General features: G+C 44.7%; 2 protein-coding genes and 1 pseudogene across 4 annotated transcripts; 1 reads left to right on the forward strand and 2 right to left on the reverse strand.

Moving 5' to 3' along the window:
* The first annotated feature begins 1,432 nt into the window (after window positions 1-1,432).
* Window positions 1,433-4,379, forward strand: LOC127756450 (uncharacterized). Its single transcript, XM_052281780.1, has 8 exons — window positions 1,433-1,837; window positions 1,940-2,082; window positions 2,276-2,434; window positions 2,554-2,733; window positions 2,831-3,060; window positions 3,174-3,314; window positions 3,581-3,655; window positions 4,097-4,379. The coding sequence occupies exons 1-7, from the start codon at window positions 1,588-1,590 to the stop codon at window positions 3,633-3,635; spliced, it is 1,158 nt and encodes a 385-aa protein (XP_052137740.1). The 5' UTR covers window positions 1,433-1,587; the 3' UTR covers window positions 3,636-3,655; window positions 4,097-4,379.
* Window positions 4,380-10,826: 6,447 nt separating this feature from the next.
* LOC127757804 (protein kinase STUNTED-like) lies at window positions 10,827-17,151 on the reverse strand (annotated as a pseudogene).
* A 6,628-nt stretch (window positions 17,152-23,779) lies between these two features.
* LOC127757934 (uncharacterized) lies at window positions 23,780-26,679 on the reverse strand. 3 transcript variants are annotated; one of them, XR_008013561.1, is made up of 4 exons: window positions 26,542-26,679; window positions 25,002-25,933; window positions 24,656-24,832; window positions 23,780-24,179 (listed from the first exon to the last, which is right to left on the reverse strand). XR_008013561.1 is itself a non-coding variant. In XM_052283522.1 (3 exons), the coding sequence occupies exons 2-3, from the start codon at window positions 25,905-25,907 to the stop codon at window positions 24,731-24,733; spliced, it is 1,008 nt and encodes a 335-aa protein (XP_052139482.1). In that variant the 5' UTR covers window positions 25,908-25,933; window positions 26,542-26,679; the 3' UTR covers window positions 24,207-24,730. The 3 variants fall into 3 exon arrangements, 2 of the variants coding, with proteins under 2 accessions (XP_052139482.1, XP_052139483.1); XM_052283522.1 differs by lacking the exon at window positions 23,780-24,179 and having other exon boundaries at window positions 24,207-24,832; XM_052283523.1 differs by lacking the exons at window positions 23,780-24,179; window positions 26,542-26,679 and adding an exon at window positions 26,370-26,526 and having other exon boundaries at window positions 24,207-24,832.
* Between the last annotated feature and the right edge of the window lie 821 nt (window positions 26,680-27,500).

Consider the following 27,500-nt stretch of genomic DNA (forward strand, 5'->3'; position numbering starts at 1 on the left):
TAAATGATGAATGAGTAAAACCATTTGTTAAACTATATATGGTAGATGGAGGAAAAAAAACTGCATTTAAGTAGAGTGGTACTGCATGGACTATGACCGTATAGGAGGCAGAGTCGCGGTCACAGCCTCCCACCGTCGAGAAATCGGATATTGTGCCATTTCCAAAAACTGGTTTCGCTGGAATGTCACTCTGCCGAATCGATTCGTTAAAAAACATCCCCAAGCGTTGCCCAACATTTTCTTTGCCACATTCGCCATTTTAACTGATTTGCGGTTGGTTTCGCATTTGGGCTGACGAAAATGCCCTTAGGTCTGTTTCTTCTACCTGAGGTGTAATGAGAAGGCTTCACGGGCTCGGGAGGCGGCGCCAGCATCAGCCGCCGTCGTTGCTGCTCTTCCCGCCACCGGCGAAGAGGGCCTCCCCGCCATCGTCGTCCTCCCGCTATCCTCCGCTGCATCCTCCCTGCCAACCGCCTCTTCCGCCTGCTCCTCCTCCTCGCCGCCCTCTCCCTCATCCCCCGGCCTTCTTCCACTTCCGCCTCAGCCGCTTCCACCGCAGCAGGCCACCCCATCGCCGAAAAAGACGGTCCCACCACCGCTGCCCGTGCAAAGCTCTCCTCCGCCCCTAATCCTCCGCCGTCGATGCAGGTGCCGCTCCCTTCCACGAAACTCTCGGCCCTAGGCCTCCTCCGCCGCCAGTGCAGGTGCCATCGCTGCAATTCGAGAAGGCGCAGGCGAGGCCCGATGGATCCACCGCCCGCCGCCGCCGTGGTGAGCAGCTCATCGACGGCCATGTCGCGGGCACTCAGCGACGTGCGAAGCCGTAGGTTCCGAGTGCTACCGGGCAGGCAAAGTGCCAGCATGCTCGGTTGCTGCAGCCAAGCGCCGCCGCCTACCCCGCTCCCTCCCCCCTCATCCCCTGCCGCTGACGGCCGAAGGCGACAGCGGCGGCGTGAACGATGACCCCGACGACAACAGCCTCATCCCTATCACCGTTGCCGCAGCAAGCATGTATAGCAGTCGGAGCTCCTCTAATGGTGTGGGCAAAGATGCAAACGCGGTGGGCGAGCGGCTGCGCGGCCGGTTAGTTCAGCCGAGGTAGAAGAATCAGACCGAAGGGGTATTTTGGGTAGCCTAGGTGAGAAATTAGGTGAAAATGAAGAGAAATGGTTCAAATGGCAAAACAAATGTAAGCTTACTCTTGTGTGTGACATTTTAACGACGTCATTTCGTGAAATGGCATTGTGATGAAGCCCACTCTTGACAGTGGCGTAATGTCCAATTTCTCTCCACCGTCACACGGACGGACGGATATGACGATTTCTGTTTCCCGCACTCAAAATTCAAAATCTGAAATGTACTAATTGGACATATTTGACCTAAAAAGAATTCCAGTCTTCCGCCGCGTGGACCCGGAGTACTATACTAGATTTGTTGTGGGGTGTGTGGCCTGGCAGCTCTGCTCCGCCACTAGAGGAAGAAGAGTCCATCGCCCCGCCGCCGCCACCGCCGCCGCCTTGCGCCCCCATCACCAAACCCTAACCCTAGCCTCCAATCGAGTAGGATCGAGCCCGGCCGCCCGCCGGAATGGCGGAGAAGGGGAACCGATTCGCTCTCCTGGAGCACGGCTGGGACCTCTCCGGCGACATGGCCGTCGACAACATCCTCGCGTCCCAGAACGTCGGAACCCAGCTACGCGCCTACCCTCCTCCCATCAAGTACTTCGAGGCCTTGCTCCGCCAGGAGCACGCTGAGCTGCTGGAATATGTCGACGACGTAGATCGCGTCGTCGCGCTGCTCAAGCCGCTGCCGCCACCAAAAACTGTCAGATACCCTGGTAAATTACTCAATCCATCCATCTGCCATTCTGTTCGATAATTTCTGCTTCTTCTTAATTGGAGTACTCAACTGCACAATAAATAATAATGTGACTGGTCAGTTCTTTTTGAGCGAGCGTGGGGATTCGGCAGACTATTTCCTTGCGATGTGACGGATGAGTCTCCTCAGTATCATGCCTACCTCCAGGAATTCTACAGACGCAATTGCAGTGCTCCTCCATCTGTTGCTGCCGCCATCTCGCTGGTAATCGCTTCTTCTTTCACTCTGCAAAGCTGGATTAATTTGGTTAAATCTAGCTAATTGATACATAGGAGGACTAGCTAATGTATATAAATAGATAATACTTTTACCGATTAAGGTAGGGACTCTTGAGCTTCATTTCTCACCAAATGAAAACATATACAAATCATCCATCATTCCTTTCCTGTATATATAGTGTCTGAAGAATGAGCGCATCTTGAGGTCTGAGTGGCAGAATCGAGGTGTCCAAGTCCACCCTTACAACCTCAGCCTCAGTGACAACATTCTAGAATGCGCTTCAAACCTTGTGGACAAGATGAACGCCGAGTCTGCTACTGTCGCCTACGCTGCTTTAGTATGTGTCCAAACTCTTCACTTCCATCTCCAGCACCTGCAATTTGTAGTTTTGAAGCTCCTAATTACTAGTTTCGCTGTTGTATGTGCATCATTTGCAAAACGATGGTTAATTCCAAGTGTGTCGCCAAGGAGGCTGAGCTAATGGTTCAGCGGCTGCGTCTAGGAGATCGCATCTACGTGCACTACAGTGATCGCAACCTGAGTACAAGGATTCGGCATGAGGCTTTGGGCCTTATGGCTGGCACGGGACCTACTTCTTCATCGGTCACTGACCCTATGGTTCATTCTGCACTTTTGGTATGTTCACGAGACAAAATATACCTACTTAATTTGCAGTATCTGTAGCTGGTATTTATGAACCTGTTGACATCAATTGCAACATAATGATCACAAGGGCATAGCGAGAGAAGCTGAATGGTCGTGGAAGATCATAAGCCACAAGGATGTTGGCCCCTTAGGAGACAGAAGAAGCGAAGCAATCAGGGGCTCTGCCCTGTGTATCATAAAGGACGAATTGGATGAATATGCTGCCGCAGCTGCCACAGCTGCTGACTTGAGCAGTGAACCTTTTGTTGTTTGGCAACGGAATATGATTGCTGTCATCGAAGGTGGCTATCCTAACTGGTATGATATGTGAAAACGTAGTATTCTTTTTGTTGCTTGTCACACAGATAAAATATCTGGATCTTTTGTTTGATGTGAAGAATGCTAATACCATTTTCATCTACTATCTATAGGGGCACTACTGTTAAGAAATTGGATTCTGCAGTTTATGTCGCTGAAGACTATTCCAAAGACTCATTAGATAATATATTTGACGAGGATATGATGAGCAAGTACATCAATGGCTCTCACAAGAGGAAGATGAAAAAACCGAGGTAGAATTTAGTTCTAATTGTGCATATGATATGAAAGGATATAGACTAGCTAGGATGTAGGAATTATGAAACCATTAATCTCAGTTGAAATAGGTTGAACAAAATTGCAACAGTAGTTCACTTGGCACTGCTAAATCTAGAGAAATAAGGACAAGCTTGTATTTTCATGTATTTTATATCCCCAAAGTTCAAATCTGCAAACTTTATATTGAAATTTCTGTGATAATTCCAATTATGAAACCATGCTGACATGCACTGTTTTGTAGGGGAAAGAATTCACTGAAGGAAGAACTGAAGTACTTCAAGAAAGATATTCTTTAGTTCTTCTGAGCAGAGGAAAGGTTAGGGAAAAACATATGCATATGTTGTGACAGCAAATGATATCTGAAATAGGGGATCCTACTATTTCCTAGGAGAAATTGTCTTTTTTCTGAAGCAGAGGAAAGGTCCTACTTCATTGACTTTTATGTTTTCCTGCAAAATTTGAATTGATTGGTTATGTCTAGATGGAAAATCTGTGCGTTCTCTTTCTTTTTTTTTCACAATCAAGAACTTGGAAGAGCGTTTTTTGTTTTCCTAGTTTGCAAAATATTATGTGTCATTTTAATAACAAAATGAAATAGATGAATCCTTCTGCCTTGTTTCAATAAACATGTTTGCCTTGTCATTGTGATGTTTCTAAGATATGGCCTCAAGATGTAGGTATCATGTTCTTTCCACACTGTCCTTTCTCATGTCCTTGACTAGATAACTATACTAATTTCATGTACTAATTGCTGCAGGGATAGATGATGCATAGGACAAATGGGAAGCAATGGTAATCGCGGTCGCAAGCACTAAAGCTGAGATGTTCACCTTGTGTGTTTCCTGGTATAATGAAAGAATATGTATCAGGGGGACAATAGGGTTAGGTTTCAGTTATTATGGTCTACATTCCTGAAAACCTTGTTCTGTAATCCTTGATGCGCGGGTCAGGCTTACCAAGTACCAACGCTATTTATTAGGAGTCGTGGGATGGTTACCCTGTACCTGTGATTGCTATTTTGTTGTCCGTCAATTTGTCAAGTAATGGAGTCCAAGGCAGCCCTTCGAAAATTAGGAGGGAAACGCTGCAGCAGGGGATTTATGTTTGCCTGACGTTCCATTGCAAGTCCAGGCCAGGAATCCTATTTCTATGGTCATGTGTCATACAGATGCTGTATGATCCAAGAGTCATATATATATATAGCGTATGCTGTTGGTATGTATTTGCTGCATACATTTGGATTTTCAACCTAAATTTAAAGCTGATTTTAGGGTTTTTTTTATCGAAATTTAATTTTCAGCTTTTGCTTTTAGATGTTAGGGGCTGGCCCTAAACGGCGAAGGGCGTAACTGTGCTCGAAGGGAGGGCGAGGTTGCACACGTCGCCGCCCCGGAGCCGTGGTGGAAACGAACGAGAACTTCTGATAATTTGCTTGCTTGATTCATTAATCTGATCGGATGGCATATATAGCCTCACAAATGAAACTAATCTGCTATTGTAAAGGGAATTAACAAACTCCTAACAAAGCAACTAACTGGAATGAAGCTTAATCCTATCCATGCGCCTGCGCCAGCTGTGCGTTCCTTCCTCTGCGCCGATACGTTAATCCCTACATAAGAGCATCCAGCAGCTCATCTAAATTTTATCTTCCATACTCCTATTTGGATGGCCATCCAAAAAGATTCTCACTCTATATAACTTTTCACTCCAACAGATCATCCATATTACATCCTACATATACCAACATCCTATATTTTACTAATATTTTTCAACTACCACACATTTTTACTCCTATTCCTCTCACCTTTCACCACTTAAAAAAAATCTTGGGAAGTGGGTAGTTGAGGATGGAGTGAGGAGAGAGAACCTCCATATTGGCTTGGGAAGGGCTAGGTTTGGAGGACCTCCAAAAATGAAGTATGTGATGGAGACTCTGCTGGAGCACTGTTTTTCTCCTTCATACTTCAAATATCGGATGGATGACTAGATAGAGGAGCTGTTGGGGATGCTCTAACATCTCTCCCCTCCTTGACAAGCAGCTCGTCCGCGAGCTAGAATGCTGGGTAACGAGACCGGAAGGAGTCCAAATCTTCCCAGGATGTCGCTGAAGCAGGCAAACCATCCCAGCGCACCAGGGGTTCCCATCCTCCACTACTGGAGAACCCCACATCTTTCCCGGTTCGCAACCCCCTAACGAACCGGGAGGAGGAATCTGGGACTAGTCCCGGTTCAGATACCCGGGAGTAAAGATTCATCTTTAATCCTAGTTGGTGTTACCAACCGGGACTAAGAATGGCTGAGCCACGTCCCGGTTGATCCCCTTTTTTTTTTTTCATTGCTAATTTACTATTGACAGTTAATCCCTGTATTTTCTCGCAAATCGGTTGAGATGCATATCCCCAAATCAAACCCCAAATCAAATCAAGTGACATTCCAAATCATTCACCTCATAAATCTAAGTTACACACAAATCAAATACATCACAAATCCTTAAATAAATTACACACAAAATAAAAACATCACTAATCCATGCAATGAATCATAAATTCTAGAAATTATACATCCAGTGAATCACAAATCACAAAAAAAAAAAATGGAGGACGCTGGCCGCCGCTTGCGTGCGCGGCCCCGCTGCCGCTGGCCGCCTGCCCGCAACTCGCCCGCGCCGGCCGCCGCCTGGCCCGTCGCGCGCCCACCGGCTGCCGCCTAGCCCGCCGCTTGCCCCTCGCCCGCGCCGGCCGCCACTCGCTGCTCGCCGCTCGGCTCACCCGCGCCGGTCGCGGCTCGGCCCGCCGCTCGGCCGTGCAGAGGGAGGAGGGGGAGTAGAGGGGAGGAGGAGGAAGAGAAGAAGGGGAGGAGGAGAGGGGAGGGGAGGAGGAAGAGATCGGATCTGAGGGGAGGAGAGATCGAGGGGACTTAACTGATTTTATATAGGACTTAACCGATCAAAGATGGGAGAGAAATATTTACTCTCGGTTGGTAACTCTAACTGGGACTAAAGATAAATCTTTACTCCCGGTTGGTAGTATCAACCGAGACTAAAGATCTAAATGATCTTTACTCTCGGTTAGTACTACCAACCGAAACTAAAGTGGTAATCTTTACTCCCGGTTGGTAGTATCAACCGGGACTAAAGATCCTCGACCCCCTGGCAGGTTTCTGACAGGGGATGAACCGGGATCAATTTTTTTTTAACCGGGACTAAAAACAATCTTTAGTCCCGGTTTTTATTAGAACCGAGACTATTGTGGAAATCGCTCGACCCTCCAAAGATCATTTCTCCAGTAGTGCTCTGCTGTTGGGGGGAGAACGGCAGAGGCGCACAGTGAAACACGAGGGGAGCTACAGCAGCAGAAGCTGTCGTACATAGGGATGGCAATCGGGCGCGACGGGCACGGGTAGTGCCTACCCATACCCATGCCCGTGAGATTATTTGTGCCCGTGGGTATACCCATTACTATATGACGGGTAAGGATGGTTGCCCATGCCCATTGCCCGCGGGCGCCTTATGCCCGCGGGCGTGCCCGTTTACCCGCCACAACAAAAACAGTGGAACAAAAAGTCTACAAGCTACTAAGTTCAAATCGAACTTAAAACATCAAATATTCTCCGCCTCGGTGTCGTGTCTCTCCTCTGGCGGCGATAGAGTAAGAGGAGAGAAATAATAAGGGAAATAAAAGGGAAACCGTAGAAAACAAAGAACGTGGCTTATGTATTCTAGTGGATTTTGCTCCTAGCCTACATGTAAGTTAGATTTCGCGGGTAAACGGGCAAAGCGGGCATGGGTAGTGATTACCCATACCCATGCCCATTTACCCATAGGGCATAGCTTTTGACCCAATAAGATACCCATGGGTATAAAATGGAGAACAAACCCAACCCTAATAGGGTTTTTACCCGCGGGTAAACGGGCAAACGGGCACAATTGCCATCCCTAGTCGTACTCCACGCGCGACACGAGACTTGAGCACTTCTGCCGGAATAGGTAGAACGACGCCATGTTGCGTCGGAGGCAGCGCCGACGGCGACGTCGGCGGAGTTCCCACAAAAGGCTTCAATAACCCGACATGAAATACATCATGCAGTCGTGCACCATCAGGCAGGGCTAGGCGATACGCCACGTCATTGATGACCTCCAAAATTTGATACGGCCCATAGTAGCGAGGACCCAACTTCCCTTTCACCGGTGTCGCAAGAGAGGCTGGAACACGATGGCGGAGGCGAAGCCACACCCCATCGCCGATAGCAAATGAAAGCTCCTGGTGACGGCGATCATAGAACTTCTTGGCATGTTGCTGGGCCTGTTCGAGATGATAGCGTAGAAACCATTTTTCGTCGGTTGCCTAAAAATCACAGTAGTCCCGGTTCAAATAGGAACTAGGATTAAATATTATTTTTAGTCTCGGTTAAAAACTTTTTGATTTTTAGGAGACTAAAGATCATTTTTGTCTCGGTTCAAGAAGTTGTCGAGTCGAGTTAGACTCCAATTATTTTTAGTCCAAGTTAGTATAAACAACCAAAACTAAAAAGGATCTTTAGTCCCGGTTCTTTATACAAACCGGAACCAAAATTAAAAAGTTCACCCCGAGCCACGCGCCAGTCTCATCTCGGTCTTATCCCTCCCCCTTCCTCTCTCTCCTCCCCTCCCATTAAACAGCCCAGGGTTTACCTTACCGCCGGGGCCGGGGTTACCGCGCCCCGGCGGTAAGCACGGTTACCGCGCGGTAACCGCGGTAACCGTGACAAACCGTACAAAACCGTGCAAAATTTATCAAAAATTCAAATTATTTTTTAAATTTATTTGTATTTAAGGAGGTTACCGCGGTATTTATATTACCGTACCTCCGTGGTAAGCCCGGTAACCGCGGTAACCGCGCGGTTACCGGCGGTAAGGTAAACCCTGAAACAGCCTCCTCCCCTTCATCTCGGTCTCATCTCAGCCTCCTCTATCCTTCTCCTCACCCCTTCTTCCCCCTTCCTCTCTCCTCCCCCTCCGCGCCTCCTCCTCCTCCTCCTACCACGTCCTCTCCTCTATCTCTCGCTCTCTGGGTTGGCGTCGGCCGGGCGGGAGCAGCGGCCTGCGCACGCGGAGGCCGGGAGGGCGATAGCCAGGCGGCGGCGGCCGGGCGGCCTGCGCGCGCGGAGGCCGGGAGGGCGACGGCTGGGCGGCCTGCGCGCGTGGAGGCCTGGAGGGAGGCGACCGGGCGGGCGCGGCGACCTGCGCGCGCGGAGGCCGGGAGGGCGACGGCCGGACGGCCTGCGCGCGCTGTTTGTTTGTTTTTTTTAAAAATTTATGATTCATTGGATTTGATCCGAGATGTATTGGATTTGTGATGTATTTCTTTGAGAATTTGTGATGTATTTTTTTTTTAGAATTTGTGATGTGAATCTATGATCTGTGATGCTACTTTGATTTGTGGATGATTTGGGGATATGGTTGGGGATATGTAGGAAACAAATCGATTTGGAAAATCAAAATGTAGTGAGCAAAGAAAAAATATAAAAAAGAAAAAATAGCGACCAACCGGAACTGCCGCTACCTCTTTGACATAAGATGGATTTTTAGTCCCGATTATTTTATAACCGAGACTACACGGGTTACTAACCGTGGGTAAAAAGTCTTTCTCCAGCAGTGGTATATCGTCAAGGAATTGAACGCATCGTGTTCTTGTAGTGCGCATGCTATCGTCAAGGAACGCATCGCGTTCTTGCAGTGTGCGCGCCACAGCGACGAAGCGGAGCTCACCGTGCTCGTACTCCCAGAGGCGAGGCAGGTCGCGTCCATACACCACGCGAAACGGAGTGTCTTGTAGCGCCGAGTGGAAAGACGTATTGTAAATGTACTTCGCCCAGGGCAGTCACTTGATCCACTGTCGTGGCCGGTCGCCCACAAGGCAACGCAGATACATGGCGATCGCCTTGTTGACAGCCTCCGATTGTCCGTCCGTCTGCGGGTGGAATTGTCCGTCCGTCTGCGGGTGGAACGCTGACGACATGTGCAGCTTTGTGCCGGTGGCGGCGAACAGGGCTTGCCAAAATGTGGAGGTAAACACCGGGTCGCGGTCGGAGACGATCGACGCGGGCACGTCGTGCAGCCTGACAATATCGGTGTAGAAGGCGCGTGCCACCGATTCGGCCAAGTACGGATGAGCCAGCGTGATGAAGTGGGCGTACTTGGAGAAACGGACAACGACGGTGAGGATGACTGACTTGCCGGCGACGCGGGGAAATCCCTCAACAACATCCATGGAGATGTCCGACCAAATGGCCTGTTTGTTTACCTCTGGCTTGTCTGTGCAAATCATGATTGTTAAGGCGTAGCTATGATGTCGCTGTAGTGTCGCCATAGTGGTAAGGTGGTGGCAAGTGTCAAGGCGTATGCCCGCCTTACCAGCAAAACTAGTAGAGAGGGAAAGGAGACGGCAAAACCAGTAAAAAAGAGTGGAAGGGGATAAGCTCACATTACTCTGTGTGCTGTTTAATTCTGTTTCTGAGATGGTTTCTTGATAAATTTGCCTTATCTAAACACGTGTTATCAAAGTTCATCCAGTTTTTTATGGGGGGTCTTAGTGTGGAATCTTAGCTACCCATTTTACTTGTTGCAAGAATGTTTGACTTGTGAGGTGATCATGGTGCAAACGTGTCATTCTTATTCTTGTTGACTTGGGTGTGATGACCTGGCTCTCTGTTGATGAATGCATGATTGCACATGCATTCGCATATCTGTGATGACCTGCTAATGCTATGCTATCTGTTCGTGCCTGTGTCCACATGATGTTGCATGTGATGAAACAATTTCCACGTAAGCCTAATAATACAACTTATCGTAGCTTTCAGTTGACTTGTCATGAGTTATCTAGGTTCTGGGACTAACCTGTTTATTTGATTATTGTAATCATCACGCTGCACGCCTAGATTGATTGTGGCCATGGCATTTTGAATTACTACGGACAAAAAGATGCTGCATCCTATTTGGTACGGCATAAAATAGTCTGTGATAATGTGATATCTTACTATGGCATGACCCTTTTTTTTATTTGTGCAATGAGTATTAGTTTGGACTTGGACATGAACTGATTTGAGGAAGTACTGATTTGAGCAAGAATAGCAGCCATTTTATAAGTTAGTAGAACATTTGAAAAGGTTCATAGTCGATAAACAAGCAGCATATGTACACCCAAAGTTAACATCACACTACAGGTAGATTACACGAAGATGGAAGGAAGCTAACACTGGAATCAACATTAGTGATAATAATGTGCATACTTCATTTTCATCCTTTGAATTGTAAGTTTGTAACACTACAAATTGAGTCAGAACTGAATGCATAAACACTATGCCAAAACTGAAGATGGGGATCTCAACTCCCCTTTAAAACACAAAGAGAGGAAGCTGGACTTTTTCGCCGGGCCGGCGAATAGCTGGCCGATGTATATTAAGAGAAAGAACAGGAATGTATAAGGTTGCGCGGTGCGTCAAAACACCACCATTACCGACACAAAAGAAAAGGCTAAAATCTCATAGCAAAATTTGCTACAGAGTGGCAAATGGGGCTAACAAGACCTGCAGCCATCCAGGTCTCCCATTCATCCCCCATGGCCGAGCAGAGCTCGGGAACCGTTGCCGCAATTCCATCGAACACCCTCGCGTTTCGCTCTTTCCAAATCAACCAAGTTACAAGTATAACCCCCGCATCGAATGTTTTGCGGTCAACCTTAGCAACAGATTTCCGTGCTGTAAGCCACCAATCAATGAAATCCGCCGACGGCGAAGAGCATGAAAGGCCCAGACGTGTGAGGAAACTGGACTAACATACATGAAAAATACAATGAACTGAATGAATGATTAGATCAATATGTACACCCAAAAAATAAAAATGATGGATCATCTCTTCAGTCGAAGCTCGATGACCGGCTCCATCTCCCTTTCATGTACTCCTCCAGCGACACGTTCGCCGCCGTGAAGTCGGCGCCGCCGCTGCTGACGGACGCCGAGTCGTCGTCGACGTCGAGCAGCGCAAGGTTGATGTACGACTGGATGTCCTTCTTCTCCGGCGAAGCGCCATCGCCATCGTCGGTGTCATCGCCGGCGGACAGACCGGCCTGCGAGCTCGCCCACCTGACAGCGTCGCCATCGCCGTCGAGCAGCTTGAGAACCTAAACACATTCAGAGGTTGAGAATGGCCGAATGACATGGCAATTCGGAGGTAGTAGTAGCAGTAGCAGCTAGTCTCTCTCACATTTGCAATGCTAGGCCGCCGTTGCGGCGATCGCCGGATGCAGAGGGCGGCGGGGAGGGTCATCCTCTCGACCTCGCCGGCGACGTCGCCGCCGTCCGTCGGCAGGCTGGGGTCGACGAGGTCAGTGAGCTTTCCTCCTTGTATGATGGTGTTCGCCCACATGACCAGGCTTTCCTTGCCCTTGCCGCCGCCGGAGCTCACCGGCTTCCTCCCGGAGACGAGCTCGAGGAGGACGACGCTGAAGGCGTACACGATCGATCTTGTCGCTGACCTTGCCGTGCATGAAGTACTCTGGAGCCAAGTACCTGCCATGGAGATGCCAGCTTGATCACCTCAAGTTCTTTTCCTCACTTGAATTCTTCATCAAGAAGAAGAAGAAGAAGAAGCAGCTGCAGCTACAAACCCGAATTTGCCGGCGACATCGTCGCCGGTGACCGGAGACGCCGCCTCCGCCGCCCAGAGCGCGAGGCCGAAGTCACACAGCTGTGCATCACGTATCACACAGGTTCAGATTTTTGCTATGTTGACAAATATCTCTGAAGAATCAAGAATCTGATCTGAAGAAATGTTTTTACCTTTGGTTGGAAATCTTCAGAGACGAGGATGTTGGACGACTTGACGTCCCTATGGATCACCGGCCGGCCGTCGCCGTCGCCGCCGTGGAGGTACACGAGCGCTCGTGCTACTCCGGCGGCCACCTTGAACCTCTCCGGCCAACCAAACAAATCTTTTCCCTCCTTTTCACCTGCGCAAACAACACAACAGCAATGCAACATCGATCAAGAAATGATCAAAATGTTCAGAGAACTTGCATTTTATAACTTGTGAATTTACTATTTACATTTACACACCGTGCAAGATCTCCTCGAGGCTGCCTCTCGCCATGTAGTCGTAGACCAGCATGAGCTTGGCGCCGCCGCCGTCGTCGTCGAGGCAGAACCCGGCGAGCGGCATGGTGTTGTCGTGGCGGACGGAGCTGACGATCCCCATCTCCTAGACGAGCTCCTCCATCACCTTGTCTGAAGATTTCAGCACCTTCACTGCAACCTCCTTGCCATCATCACAGCAACCCTTGTACACCTCGCTCGCCCCTCCTTTGGCCTTTGCCGATTATCCGATCTGAGCAATCCCAATCCGATCCAATGGATCATGAATTCATCATCGTTCAGCTCAGTTCATCCGAATTTTTGATATTTTCACATACATATGTACTAGGTTTTTTTTTTTTTTACCTGGAGAGAAGTTGGAAGTGATTCTTTGTTAACAACCCAATACACAAATCACAATGAACCAATATCCAGTACAAGCAATGGAGGTGGAGGTGGTTTTGAGCTGCAATTGTATTACTACAACCAAGCTTTGTGGTGGAAATGGGAGTGAATAGGGGATACAAGTTACTAGCAGAAGTAGGGAGGAAGAAGGAGATCGACAAGGAGGCAAGCCTGCCTCCAGGTCGCCGCCGCCGCGGTTCGCCGCCTTGCCAATTGATCTCTTCGATAGCCCCTGAAAGTGCAGCCCTGCTGTTTTGTAGTTCTCCTCCTTGTCTTGGTTGGGCTAGGCTTAGAAGGTCACTGAACTGGCCCACATTGCAGCCCACAAGATTTCCTAACAATCCCCATTTCTTGAAATTTGGTTTGTCCCCAAGCCGATGACCTTAAATGTGGAAACTTCACCAACGGATATGTTTGATGCAATGATTTATACTTGATTTCCTCTGTTAATGCTTCTCTTGTAATGTAGCCAATGTGACAAGAAGAACGCCCAGCCAGTGTCACACGAGAGCCGCCTGGATCCCATGGTATACTCAAGGAATTAATGATCACCAATTTTGCTGAACCATATTGCTTCAAAAGTTGCAGGACCAGATCAACTTTCACGTCCCTGATAACATCCAGTGCACACCAACAAAGTCCACAATCTTGTCGCCCTTTCAATACAATGCTTCTACTTGAAAAATCTCTAGTCCACCTGTTGTTTCCATCCTCCAGTACATCAACATGCTTCAGTTTTGGCCAAAGGATAGAATCCCGTACCGATATGTCCGTAGCCTCATCAATCACCCTTCTTTCCTTCGCAGTACCGATATGATACACATGGCCGACCTGACCCTTGTGAAGAACCACCTCAAAAGCTTATGCAACGTCATCACAATACAAATAGCTTCTGACATTTGAGCCATTACCATGAATTGGCAGGGGCAATCCTCTCATGGTCAAAGGAATCAATCTGGGAATGAGCTTCTCATGCAATTGATTTGGCCCATATACGTTGTTGCCTTGAGTTGTAATCATAGCAAGATGAAATGTTGTTGTGATTATAGCAGCACACATGATCAGGATCAAGTAGTTGCAGCCCACTGCAACTAGACCATTTAGCATTCCCTGTGTAACTTTTTCTTCATCACCCACATAATGGAAATGTTCCAAGATAAGTAATGCCACCAAGGTATCCTTCTGTGATCCATCAATTTTTTCATGATTTAAATCTCCTTTAGGTGCACAAGATAATGCAACAGAAAGTGCTTCGTTTCTTATGCAATTGGCACTGCAAAAATCATCTCCCATAGAACATTCACAATCTGGTGCTGACCATGGGACTTTCAGTTCAGTCCACCTCCCGCCTGTGCTACATTGACTTGATTGTGGGTCAGGCCACGGTTTCAGCTCTACCATCCTCAGCCATGAGTTTGCCACCAGCCAAAGCATTATGGTTCCAATTTGAGTCGATGGTGGCCAAGGTGGCATCAAAGATAATCTTGTCCTAAAATAGTTGAAGTCCAGCCAGGGCACATGCCACAACTCCCATATTCCATTAACTTGATAAACTGAGTTAGGAGGCGACCAAGGGTTTCGCTTGCACTGCTCCAATAACAATTGCCACATAACGTGTCCCCTTACAGGCAACAACTCACTGGCACCTTTGTCAAAGAATAGCATTGAACACCCTGTAGGCATCACTATGACCAAGTCTATTTCAACGATCTTCCTTGGTGAGCTGCCTTCAATTGTTGCATCAGGTGCAAAAACGCCTTTAGTCATGTCCACTAAGGTCTGGAACGTGACCACAGTTTGGTCGGCGCCACTATTGGAGCCAAGGTCCAACATCAAACACTTGGCGTGCGTCACCTTGGGGTGGTCAAGATTGTTGATGTAAGTGGCACCGATTGTGTTCCCAGCAGCTACCAACTCCATAGAGGCCGCGGCAGTGGTGGCGGACGTAACCACTGCAGCCACAGTGAGATCAGGCTCGACGGTAGGACCGGAGCATTTCGTCGAACACATGGTGGGCGTGACCTCGGGTGAGTCCTTGGTGATGATGCAGGGGGCGTGGCCCTTGTCCTTGTTGTCTCCTAGCTCCCAGGGAACTGTTGTAGCAGTATCCTCACTAATGTGACTTGAACTCGCCGTCGCCCAAGTGAGGTTGTTGTTGGGGCATTCTGTCAAACACTTGGTAGGCGCTAGAGTAGGTGGTGCCATGGGTGCTGTAGGTGATGTAGCCTTGAGAATAGCAGTGGTTGCTCTGATGGATGCAATTGTCTCCTCGGCAGCCTTGCTCCTACGAGCCTCTACCTCCTCCAACTTCTGTAGTATTTGATTGAACTTCTCCTCTTGTCTACGGTTGGCCTCCATCAACTCAAACTTCTCAAGAATCCGATCTAAAGCTTCATCCATGGATATTCCCTCCTTGTTCATGGTGGACTTGATGGGAACGGGCTCTGCTATCCTTTCATCATCCTTGAACACCTTATGTTGGCTTGTCATTCTGTCGAACAGGTTGTGTGCGCTAGATTCTTGAACACCTCCCTTGCCCAATTCTTCTTCCACCTTGCACTGCTGCCTTCCCAAGACCTCAATGACGAGAAATCCCACGAACCGAGCAGCTCTGATACCAGATTGTTAACAACCCAATACACAAATCACAACGAACCAATATCCAGTACAAGCAATGGAGGTGAAGGTAGTTTTGAGCTGCAATTGTATTACTACAACTCAAGCTTTGTGGTGGAAATGGGAGTGAACAAGGGATACAAGTTACTAGCAGAAGTAGGGAGGAAGAAGGAGATCGACAAGGAGGCAAGCCCGCCTCCAGGTCGCCGCCGCCGCCGTTCGCCGCCTTGCTAATTGATCTCTTCGATAGCCCCTGAAAGTGCAGCCCTGCTGTTTTGTAGTTCTCCTCCTTGTCTTGGTTGGGCTAGGCTTAGAAGGTCACTGAACTGGCCCACATTGCAGCCCACAAGATTTCCTAACATTCTTGCAAGCTCGCTGTAGCTGAACATGGTGTACTTGGATGAGTACTTGTTTCTCAGCGAGGCAAGCTCTTGTGCAACCTGCTCCGCCGCTTCATCGGTCGCCGGAGATGGAGTTTCCGATGCGGTGATGGCCGGTGAGGTCGCTTGGTCGCCGGAGTTGTTGCGTGGATTTAGCGGCGATGGCGCCGGACACCGGCTCGGCAGCTGCATTGCCCACCGCGCCACCGACATCTCCGTCCACTCTGGCAAGGCGGACTTCAGGTCCGGCGAGAGGAGCGGCCAGCCGGCGGCGACCTCCGCCTGACGTGGCGTGAACGCTACGACCGGCGAGACGGGGGCGCTCGTCGGCGTCGAGATGTTCCGGCGAAGGTGCCGGCCGCCGCCGGCGATCGCCGCGTCGTCCTGGGATTTCTCGCGGGTGATCGTCGTCGCCGCTCTGACGAGCTTCCGGTAAATCTTCCGGTAAATCCTCCTCGGCGTCTCCACCACTGCAGCAGAAGCAGCATTCCAACATTTTTTTCACCCAAATTTTTACCAAAACAAAAACGAATTGAAACAAAATTCACATAACATTGCAAATGGCACGAGTCTTCATGAACAAAAATTCAGAGAGAAATTGTGTGGGCAATTGGCAATAGCATACGTGGGCTGATGCACTGGTTGAGTTGCTGCTGCGCGGCGTCTCGCCTGTACACGACCCTGCCATTGCCGACGGCGAGGACCGAGCAGCTCGGAGGCACTCTCTTCGCGCAGTACTTCGCGATGGTGGCGGAGGACGACGACGATGGCCGGAGATGGCTACGGGAGTTGTTTGTGACGCCAAGGATGAGGTGCGCCGCGCCATAGGAGCTCGCCTCGTTCACGAGAGCCTTCTTGATGGATGATCCATGGCAGATTCTGAGCTCCAGGCTGATCTGAGAATGCGGCGAGGAAGAATTCGTCAAGCGATCGAGCGGAGAGATTCTCGGATCAAGATTCAGAGTACGTGTGGGCGATGAGCTGGAACCTGGTTGAGATCGCAGAAGTCATGGTACGCGCGGAGCAATGCGGCGAGCGATTCCGTGGCTCTGATCCTCCTCGCCGCCATTCTCATGGCGCCTTCTTGATCGGCGGCGGCGGGGGGTGTGGCGACGTGCAGCGCGACGACGCGGTCGCCGGCGGAGGCGACCATGGCGAGCGCCCAGGTGAGCAGCTCCCTCCCCTCCGCGTCGTCCCGTACACCGACCACCACCACCGTCCTCCCTCCCCACCCCAGCCGCGGCGGCGCCGGCAGCGCTAGCATCATCGGCGCCGCGCGCCGCGACATCGGCGACCTGAGCTTCATCCCGGCGCCGGAACACCTCTCTCTCTCTCTCTCTCTCTCTCTCGACGGCGACGCTGCTCCGCTCTGCTTCGATTCTTGGATCGATCGGAGGAGAGAGAGAGAGAGAAGAGCGCGGTGGCGGTGGCGTTTATACGCGGGGGGCGTTCGTTGGCGTGGCGACGAAGCTGGCTGCGCGCGAAATATTTTAAAGCGGCGGCGCGCTGGCTACGCCGTGTGCAGTGTGACGTAGGGGGAGGAGGACGGCGGCGAGGTTAACGGGCGCGGGGGACGTGTTCGCGCAGGGACAGGGGGGACTTTACAGTTTACTACTCTGGCTGCCTTGTCTATTACGCCCGGTCGCCAGCACTAGTACTTTGACTAAGCTATTTTCAGCCTTTAAAATTTTTTGCTATTTTTTATTTAGCCTAAACAATTTCATTTCTGAACAAATCGAAATGAAGTAGGGTTATTTTCAGCTTTCACTTTTTAACTTGCAAAGCTTGACCAATAACATCTCAAACTATGTCTATAAACATTTTTTTTTGGTTAAAAATGGTGATGTATTTCACTAATGATGAGTATGGACATGGATTTTGAATTGGCGCAATTGCATGGGTGCTCCCACTTTCAAAATCAATTGCTGTTTTACCCTCATCTTTTAGGGTTTACAGTTTTACCTTACTTTTTAATCTGAATCAGTCGTGTACCTCTACTTCTAACAACCGGTTTTAACGGTGTTAGTTGTAGAAAAAGGACATTTATACCCTTGGTGGTTATTGTATTTTTGCCCCTATTTTTTCAGCTTGGTGTGATTTTGCTCCTATTTTTTGATTTTAGCTTGTGTGATGAGCATTTTGACCAAATATGAGCATCTCTTGTGACTTTTTGTACTTTAACAAAAAAAATCACAAATACTATGCAATTACAAAATTTGAACAAAAATCACAAATACTACTAGCATTCATCGTCGATGCTAGTCTGGACCATGAAGAGGACGACGCATGCGTTGGTGAGGAACTGCAGCGGCGGCGCAAGGTAGTCGAGGCGAAGGCGCATCCACCCGACGTAAGAGGCCGTCGATGGCGAGGGGCGACGCCACCTCGTCGAGGTGCCACACCTAGAGGTAGGCGGCGACCTCGACGCGGCCGCCGCCGACTCGCGCTCGCCCGTGGCTGCCGCCGCCTTCGTCTCGCCCGCGCCCGCGGCCGCCGCCTCACCCGCCCGCTCGCGCCCACGTCCGCCGCCTCCACGCGCGCAAGGACCAATCCGGTAGGAGAGGAGAGCTGGTTGGATGCTTATCCATTCCCTCAAGGGTATAATGGTAAATTGATATTTCATAAATCATTTTTTTTCATTTCCATTTGTTTTTTAACCCAAAAAAGTAGGGCCCACCTAACGGGTGTTAAAACTGAGGGCAAACGGCTGGTTCGTTTTCAAAAAGTGAGTGTAAAATTGTAAACCCTAAAAATGGGGTAAAACAGTAGTTGGGGTTGAAAGTGAGGGCATGGATGCAATTGTCCCTTTTGAATTAGGGTTTGTGTTAGTTTGTATCCTCTCTTATTATAAAGTTGCCTACTAATTCCTAAAGCTTAACATGCAAAGATACCACATTATCATCTACTAACAATTATTATATTTAAGCATCATTCAAGAATGCTATATTATCTATAATTTAATAATTTATTAAATTTTAGATATTTAAAATGTAAGCATGTTAAATCATCCCACATAATTCATATAATATTTCAATATATCTCTTCATTATTTTTTTAATATCCTATATATCTATATAGTTCATACTTACTTAATTCATGTTATTTTTCTTTTCTCTCATTAAGTCATATCACATTAATTGCTTTTAGTACTTACATGATTAATCTATGCTTCAAATTGTCTCTTTTCTTTTCTTCTCTCGTTAACCCATATCATCTCAATTTTTTTAACCCTTAGATGTATGGTCTAAATTATCTTCCTTCTTTTGTTCTCTCACAATGCCACATCATCTTACTTTTACATTTGAATCATTCTACATACTATTTAAATTTAAATCACATCAACTTATGTAAACTTATGTTTATGTAAGCCTATGTTGTTTAAGCTATCTTACACATTATTTTCATTTATTGATATCTCTACAATTATAAAAATTGAAGATGTTTTTGCCGGTCCTTTGTTACGTCATCCGTGTATGAGTCATCTATGAGTTTGTTCGCTTATGGAAATACATATCCGTATTTGAGTTGGTTTTTAAGTTCGTTCGTTTTTGGAAATACAGAAGGAGTTGTATAAGAAAACTCGCATGCTAACTTTAGATGAACAGACTACTAACCGCAGCTCATAATTTTTTAAAAATATATAGATCCAAGAAAATTCCTATAGTAAATTTCGTCTTAACTAAACCATATAACAATAATAAAATTAAAATAGTTTTCACCCATTGCAACACACGGGCTTTTTCTCTGGTCATAATAAATTTTCGCAGCAACGTGTGGGATTTTGGGATTTCACACTACATGGATAGTACCCACATGGTATTGTAGCAACGAGCACTACTGAATTGGGCCCCTGCTACAGGTTAGGAATTAAGACAAAAACTAGTAGTTTCCTTATAAATTAGATTGGTATGGTTCCTTGATTTTAACTGCCTTCATCCTCATGGTGCGGATTTCGTGATCCACGCGTACATGTCGACAAGCCAAATTGCACACACGCGACACACGCGGTTTCTTCGAGGCACACACACGTACAGTAACTAACCGTGTTAGATTTGGATATGGTGGTAATTAAGGTAAGATTTTCCTTTTCTTTTGTTGTTTTTTTTCTAACATATTGAAAAAAATCTATTCGTGAAACTAAAACTTACATAAAAAAATTATAATTTTCTATTTAAAAGTTAAAAGCCATACTAAAAATTTAAAACATTCAACTCAAAATTTGAAATTCTAAACTCAAAATTTGAACTTTCATGTTGAAATGTGAAAACTTTCGACTCCAGATTTAAACTTTGTAGCTAAATTTTAACAACTTTCAATTTAAACTTTGAAAACTTTCAACTCGAAATTTAAATGTGTAAGTAAAATTTTGAAAACTTTAAACTTTTCATCTCATATTACGCTCTTATAAATCCACTTAGAAATCATGTGTTTGTGTTTTAGAAAATGGGATAAATGCAGCCTACATACTCAGCCAATTGAAAACCAGTTTTGCTAGAAATCTGTCGACAAATTTTTCCGTTGAAATTTGTCGATTTTCCAACCGTCAAATTAACCTCGAGATACGTGTGTGTTTTTGTTTCTTCGGCATCCGAGGGGCTCAGAGAAGCTGCTCGTGTGTAGATAGCAAACGCACAGCACGGTCACACTCACACATGTCCAGATGTCCTCGATCGTGCACCTTTTCCTTTTCAGTTTACAAGTACCTGTGAACTCTATTATCATGCGAGCAGTGCACAATCTCTGCTCTAACAAGGTTTTAAATTGATTTCTTTAACTGTTGAAAAAAATAAAATATTTGAAACTCAAATAAAAAATAAAATATAAACTTACAGTCCTCTATAACTAAAATTACATTTGTAAATTCAGTTGATATGACATGTAAGTACACTGTAATTTTAATAAAAATGATGCGTAAGCAAATATGTATTTGTTATTCTATTTAAAATATAAAATTATAGTCTTATATAACTAAAATTACATTTGTAAATTCAGTTCATATGACATGTAAGTGTACTGCAATTTTGATAAAAATGTTATGTAAGAAAATATGTATTTGTTATTCTCTTTAAAATATAAAATTACAATCATATATAACTAAAATTACATTTGTAAATTCAGTTCATATGACATGTAAGTGCACTGTAATTTTGATAAAAATAATGTGTAAGTAAATATATATTTGCTATTTTCTTTTTTAGTCCGTTGGATATAAATCTAAGGGTGAAAAAAATCACATCTGGGTGATTTTTTTGTTAGAAATCACCTGACAAATGGATAGGCAGTCCCGTTTTCCTATTTATCTAGACTTTCAGCTGCAATGATATTATCACTGCTTATGATATGTCTACTTTATATTCATTGTGCTAAATCAAAATGAGTAAATACATATACAATATAGCTACATGTCTGTCTATCTTTTGTGTTATTATGTGCTTTTATGTTGATACAATTCATTACCTATGAAAAACCAAATTTAAGCTATTTTTGTTTATAATCACGATCACTTGTCAAGTTGGCCCTCCTCATTTTCAAATCGTGGCTTCGTCACTGATAGGAGTGTCAAAATGGTTAATGATGTAATTTTGTGAAACTTTAGGATCGTAATACCCGAAATAATGTGCCACGTGACAAAATCCCTATGTTGTTATATAACTTGAACCATAATTGACGAGGTTTTATGAAATTTACTCAATATTTTTATACCTCCTGGTACCTTGATACAAATGAGTCGCTATGCGTGATGATCGATATTGTATTGAGGATATAAGAAAAAATGTTGCTATGGCCTCATTTACATCTTATTATTTGTTAGGATCAACTAGGAAGGCATGCGCGGGCACTTGTATTGTTGAAAGGTAATATTATTGTTTGTTTAAAAATTTTGTCTCATAGATTAAGGGCAAATTAAATTTAGTAAGAGTTCTATTGATATTCGTTAATATTGTGCTCGCATTTATAACATAATTATTTCTTTCACTTGTACAAACAAATAGTATAAAATCCAAATAAGAGATAACACAATGCATTATAATTATTCTGTAATCAACTCTCAGTTTCAGCTTAAACAGAGCTAAGTGTTGGGAAAAACAGAACCCACGGTGCCTAAATCTTTCCTCGCAGCATCACACCTTTAATTTTCCTTTTATGTTATTAACAAAATGAATCATCTCCATATATGATTTGATATGTGGCAAAGCTATAGCGCTGCAGCGGTCGTGATCACCTTAGATGTCTCAAACACAACGCTTTGTCATGCGTGCAAGAGGCAAAGGTGCAGACGTGTAGTGTGCTGCGGGCCAAAAAGAGAAATTCGGATGTTTTATTTATTAGCAACCAATAGATCTGATGATTTAAATAATGGGTCCACCGGTCCTAGTGTAAGTGTAAATTAGTTAATATAGATTTTAAATTGTTAATTTAATAGGTACACAATATAATGGTATAGACTTTATTTTGAAACAGTGCACTACAATAAAAAATAGATCCGATGATTCAAATAATGGGTCCATCAGTTTAAGTGTACATATAAATTAGTTAATAAATCTTAAATTGTTTATTTGATAGGTACACAATATAATTGTGTAAACTTCATTTTAAAATAGTGTATTATTTGAAAATAATAGTACAAAGTAATGAGTACACCGGTTTAAGTGGAAATTATCTTACATTATTAGTTTAATGGGTAACATATAATGGTGTAAATTTTATTTTCAAAAATTGTAGAGCTAATTTAGTTATCTGTGAGTTGTATGATGGTAGACTTTTTGTTTGTAAAATTATTATTATTTAAATAAATATATCCATTACATAAATGAAAAAAAAAGAAAAAAAAGGAAAAAAAGAAGGGAAGGAAGTGTACATACATGGTAAGAACGTATGCCTATATATGTGCGGGAGAAGGAGAGGTCGGACCGCATAGTATTTGGTTTGTTTTAAAATCAATTTCATCTAACGGTGTATGATATTGGACTTACCAATTTAATTAAGTGAAAATCAAGGGGTTGATGTTTTGCTTTTTTTCTTAGAATTTGTAGGATTTTCTCTAATTTATTAGAGCGCCACTTTTAGTATATAATAGATAGATAATAGATGGATATATATATATATATATAATGGGTGTAAACGTTATTTTAAAATATTGCATAGCTAATTTAGTTATGTATATATTTGAAAAGAGTGATATGATGATATAATTTATATATGTTTGTAAACACAATCTTATATATAACGTCAATGCGATATTTAGTTACAAGCTTAATTAGTAGCTAGTTGTCCGTGAATATTTGTACATAATAATTACCTATCACATGGTCACAGTGACTTATATATTCTGCATTAACCCTTCTCCCCTTTACAGAGTACCAAGCCAAAAATAAGACATATGTATGCATTTGTATTTCATAGAAACTATACAAGGAGAAAAAAGAAGAGGGGATACAGAAGGAAGGAGAGCGGCATGGTTGTTTTGCTTGCGATATATACATACGTACACCATATGTATACGTACCTAGGGGGAGGAGGAGAGGTAAGTGGGACCGAAGTTGTAGTGTCCGGTTTGCTTTAAGATTAATCTAATCTAACGGTTTATAATATTGGACCCACCAATTTAAGTGAAAATCAACGTACGGATGTTTTTCTTTTTTCTCAGATTTTCTAGTATTTTCTCTAATTTATTAAAGCGCCACGTGTCAGCTTGAGAGCGTTTTGAGGAAGTTTAATGGACTTTTAGTATATAATAGATAGATAGATAGATAGATAGATAGATAGATAGATAGATAGATGTTTTAGAAAGCCAGTATTTGCAAAGGTAACAATCGCCTAATAGCTAGGCCGGTAATCAGCGATCAAAATTCTAGAAGTCCAAATCCAAATATTAGAATTTAAATATAATGGTTACCGACCAGTGACTTGTTGGGAAAAAAAATATGTTTGGCATTCTTGTAATTTATACATTGAGATAATCATCATACATGAATCCATGATAAATGAAAACGGCAAAACTTGCAGGAGGTGGAGATATCCTAGCAACGGGTATTACCGTATTACACATGTGACAGCATGTAAACGACACTCAATTGTAAATTGAAAAATAAAATTTAAATTTAAACTATTTCAACCAGTGACTGGCTTTCAACTAGTTGCCGGTAACGGCCAGTGTTCTGAATCTTGATCTGGATTATTGAAAAGGGAAAAAGTTCGCGAAAAACAAATACTATCTTTGAAAAGTGTAGAACAACTTCCTTTTGTGAGGAATAGCATTTAACTTCGGCTAGTGGGTATTAGCTGATACAGGAACCATACTTGGCAGAACATCCCTTACTTCCAGCATCGCCACTTCCATGATTAAACAAAAATTAGCATTCCTGATAAGTTATTCTCAATTTATATGAAAAAAGAGTTCCTTGGAAACAATAGCAAGGATAAAATAATGTTATACTTTTACATCATAAAAAACTAATCGATTTTGAGAAAAATCATGAGGGGAAATTTATAGTTGTAACAGAAAAAACGTGCAGAATCTTGTACTCTTCTGTGTATACTATGAGTGGAAACAACTCTTCAACTATACTCCCTCCGTCATAAATTATAAGACCTATAATTTTTTTACACAGTCTTCAATAAGATACTTTAACCATAAATTTATTCCTTGTTATGTACCTAACAAATATGAAATTAGCATCACATGAAAGTACTTTAAAGTATAAATCTAGTGATATAACATACATAATACTTAAGATATATATGGTTAGTACTGAGTTTGATTTTTACTTAAAAAGTTGGCGTCCTATAATTTGGGACGGAGAGAGTACCATTCAATATCCATATGTTGCATTTTGCTACCTCCAAAAAAAAAACTTGCATTTGCTGTGGAGACGCCATGCACTCTAACTCGAACCACCATTTTTCATTTTGGCTTCAAGGTTCTTTACAACATTAGTAAGAGATCTTACTTCTCGAGATTTACCCAGTTTACCATCGATGTCTTGCTGCAGAACAAAACCAGATTATTTCAGTAAATCATATTGCTGCAGTCCATGTATGTCTTCTTTTTCAGAATAGTTTGACAAAATGTTTCCAAATCAAGAAAAGAGGGAAACCATTTGAATTGAAAAGCATATGTTACACATTGTAAATTAACAAAATCAGGAGCCTAACCTTTTCCAGCAGTAGAGCATGGTCCTTGAACCCCTCATCTGTAAAACCTTTCTTATGAATAGCCTTGAGGACTTTAAGGAGGTGTGGCTGAAGAAACTCAGAACAGTGCTGCTCAAGATTACGCTCAGGGAAGGAGGAATCACAGCCAAAGGGGCACTTCATGGGCCTCATGGGGCACACGGTCACGCAGTGCCTATCCATATCGCGTCTCATGAGCCGCTTCTCGCAGCTCTGCTCACATGTAAGGATCTTGAACAGGCAAGCAGAATCATGGTCTGTCATGCAGCGAACTGAAACTTTGGCTCGGCATCCGTCATTGGGGCAAGTAACAGGTCTGAAGCTACATTGGGCCTTATGATCAGCGAGACGCTGCTCATTCTCATACTTCTCAGGGCAGTGGTACTTGGTTTTCAGGTCTACATTCTTGAGGAGGACCTCAGCAATGGCCTCTCTCCTTTCCAGCGGCCAGAACCTGGTCATCTCCATTTCTTGGACGAAGTCATCGATCTTGTCCTCGCGGCTGTCGCTCATCAGCCACCCAGAGACATGGCCGATGATGTTCCTCTTGGTGCTGCTGAAATCGTCCATGAAGATGGACACGACCTCGAACGGGTCCTCGGGCATCTCCTTCTCCTCATCCTGGCTCGCCTCCGATTCGATGAGCGAATCGGATATGAACGTCTCGCTCCTCTGCGTCACGTAGTCCACCATCTCCTTCCTCATGTCGACGGCCACCACCGATGGCTTCCTGAAGAGATCGCCCGTCGTGCAGTCGATGCATACCGCGGCCAAGCCCGGGAGCAACAGCTGCGCAAGCTTGTGCATTGCCTCTGAATCACAATAGGGACACTGCAGGAGCAATCCTTCAGACCTCACCGGCCCAGGTTCAGCAACTGGGAGCTCCATTTCACAAATCGATCGATCAACAACACCTGGATATATAGGTTGATTTCAGATCAAGCAACATTCATACATACATACATACATACATACATACATACATACATACATCTTGACTTTGAGCATATATATATATATACATACATACATACATACATACATATATGTATGTATGTATGTATGTATGTATGTATGTATGTATATATATGCTCAAAGTCAAGATCAAGATTTGAAATGCCTGTTTCACCCAACATTTCGGAATTAAATATAGAACTTATTTACTAGAGATATCAGAAAAATTGCTATGTTCAAATGGAATTCGTCCTAGAATCTAGTACTATCTATCTTCGATGAAATATATAATTTACTAGGAGGATGATAATGTTTAAAAGAATTCAGAGTTTCAGACACCAAGAGGACGCATTGCAATTAATTAATCCCCCATTACAGTATGACCAATCTCCTTACCCTAAATCAAGTCGAGCATCTTTACCAAGAAACAGCGTTAACACATGCCGGAGCGAGAGAGAGAGAGATACGATAGAGAGAGACAAACTTGAAAAAAAATAGATTTAATTGATATTTTAAAACAATTAGCAAAACAACGCGAGGAGGAAAGGATCACGGGTGGATCGCTCACCGCCGCGGAGGGAGAGGACTCGATCGATCGGCGCAGGCGTCGCCTCTCGCTTTGGTGGAAGGGCGACGAGGAGAGGGAGAGGAGAGGTGTGGCCCAAGGAGGCAACGACAAGCAAGGGGAGACCGACCGACCGGGTCACCACTCACCAGGAACGCATGCGGCAAGAGAAGAGGAAACCCCTTCTTATTTAGGAATTTATTTATTTATTTTTGTTGCTAAAGAAAACTGAATATTCCATACCTAAATTTTGTATTCTATCTAACTTTCACCTCTTCCGTTTTGCTAATACTCCGTCCGGTATAACGGTTACAACTTTCATTATATATTTTACATTATAGTAATTAATAATAAATTAATAACACCTGCGAAATGAGCATAACTCAATTAATTGGATTAGATTTATTGAAGTGGAACCGCCCAGTTGTGTTTAATTTATAAAGTTACACTACTACAGAAAAGTCCAAAGGTACCTTAAAGGCTTATAGGTACCCTTTTTCATCCGACACTAATTGGTCGGCACCAATAATAGCAACCGACACCTATAACAAAAATAGAACCGGCACCTTTACCATTGCTCAAGCCAAAAAAAAAAAAGTGAGCCGGCTTGAATCCGAGCCGAACTCACCAAGCGGCGCCATCACAGGGCATGCGCCCCAAACCCCAAAATCATCCACAAATCTTTACCAAAATAAATGAAATCACAGAATGAACATATTCGATAACAAATTCACACAAACATCAACAAATTCCACCGCCCGCCGCTCCCCCCTCCCCCGCTGGGCGCCGCCGCAACCCGTCGCCTGCCGCCTGCTGCCTCCCCTCCCATCGGATCTGGTGGAGGGGAGACTGTCACACCCCGAAGTTCTCCTCTCAAGCCTAAAATTTAATTTATAAATGACCCTAAGAAAATGCCGGTGCAAATCAAGAGAAAACCCTAAGAAAGTAATACAAATAATAAT

The sequence above is a fragment of the Oryza glaberrima genome, chromosome 12 (assembly GCF_000147395.1).
Source record: "Oryza glaberrima chromosome 12, OglaRS2, whole genome shotgun sequence".
Taxonomy (NCBI): domain Eukaryota; kingdom Viridiplantae; phylum Streptophyta; class Magnoliopsida; order Poales; family Poaceae; genus Oryza; species Oryza glaberrima.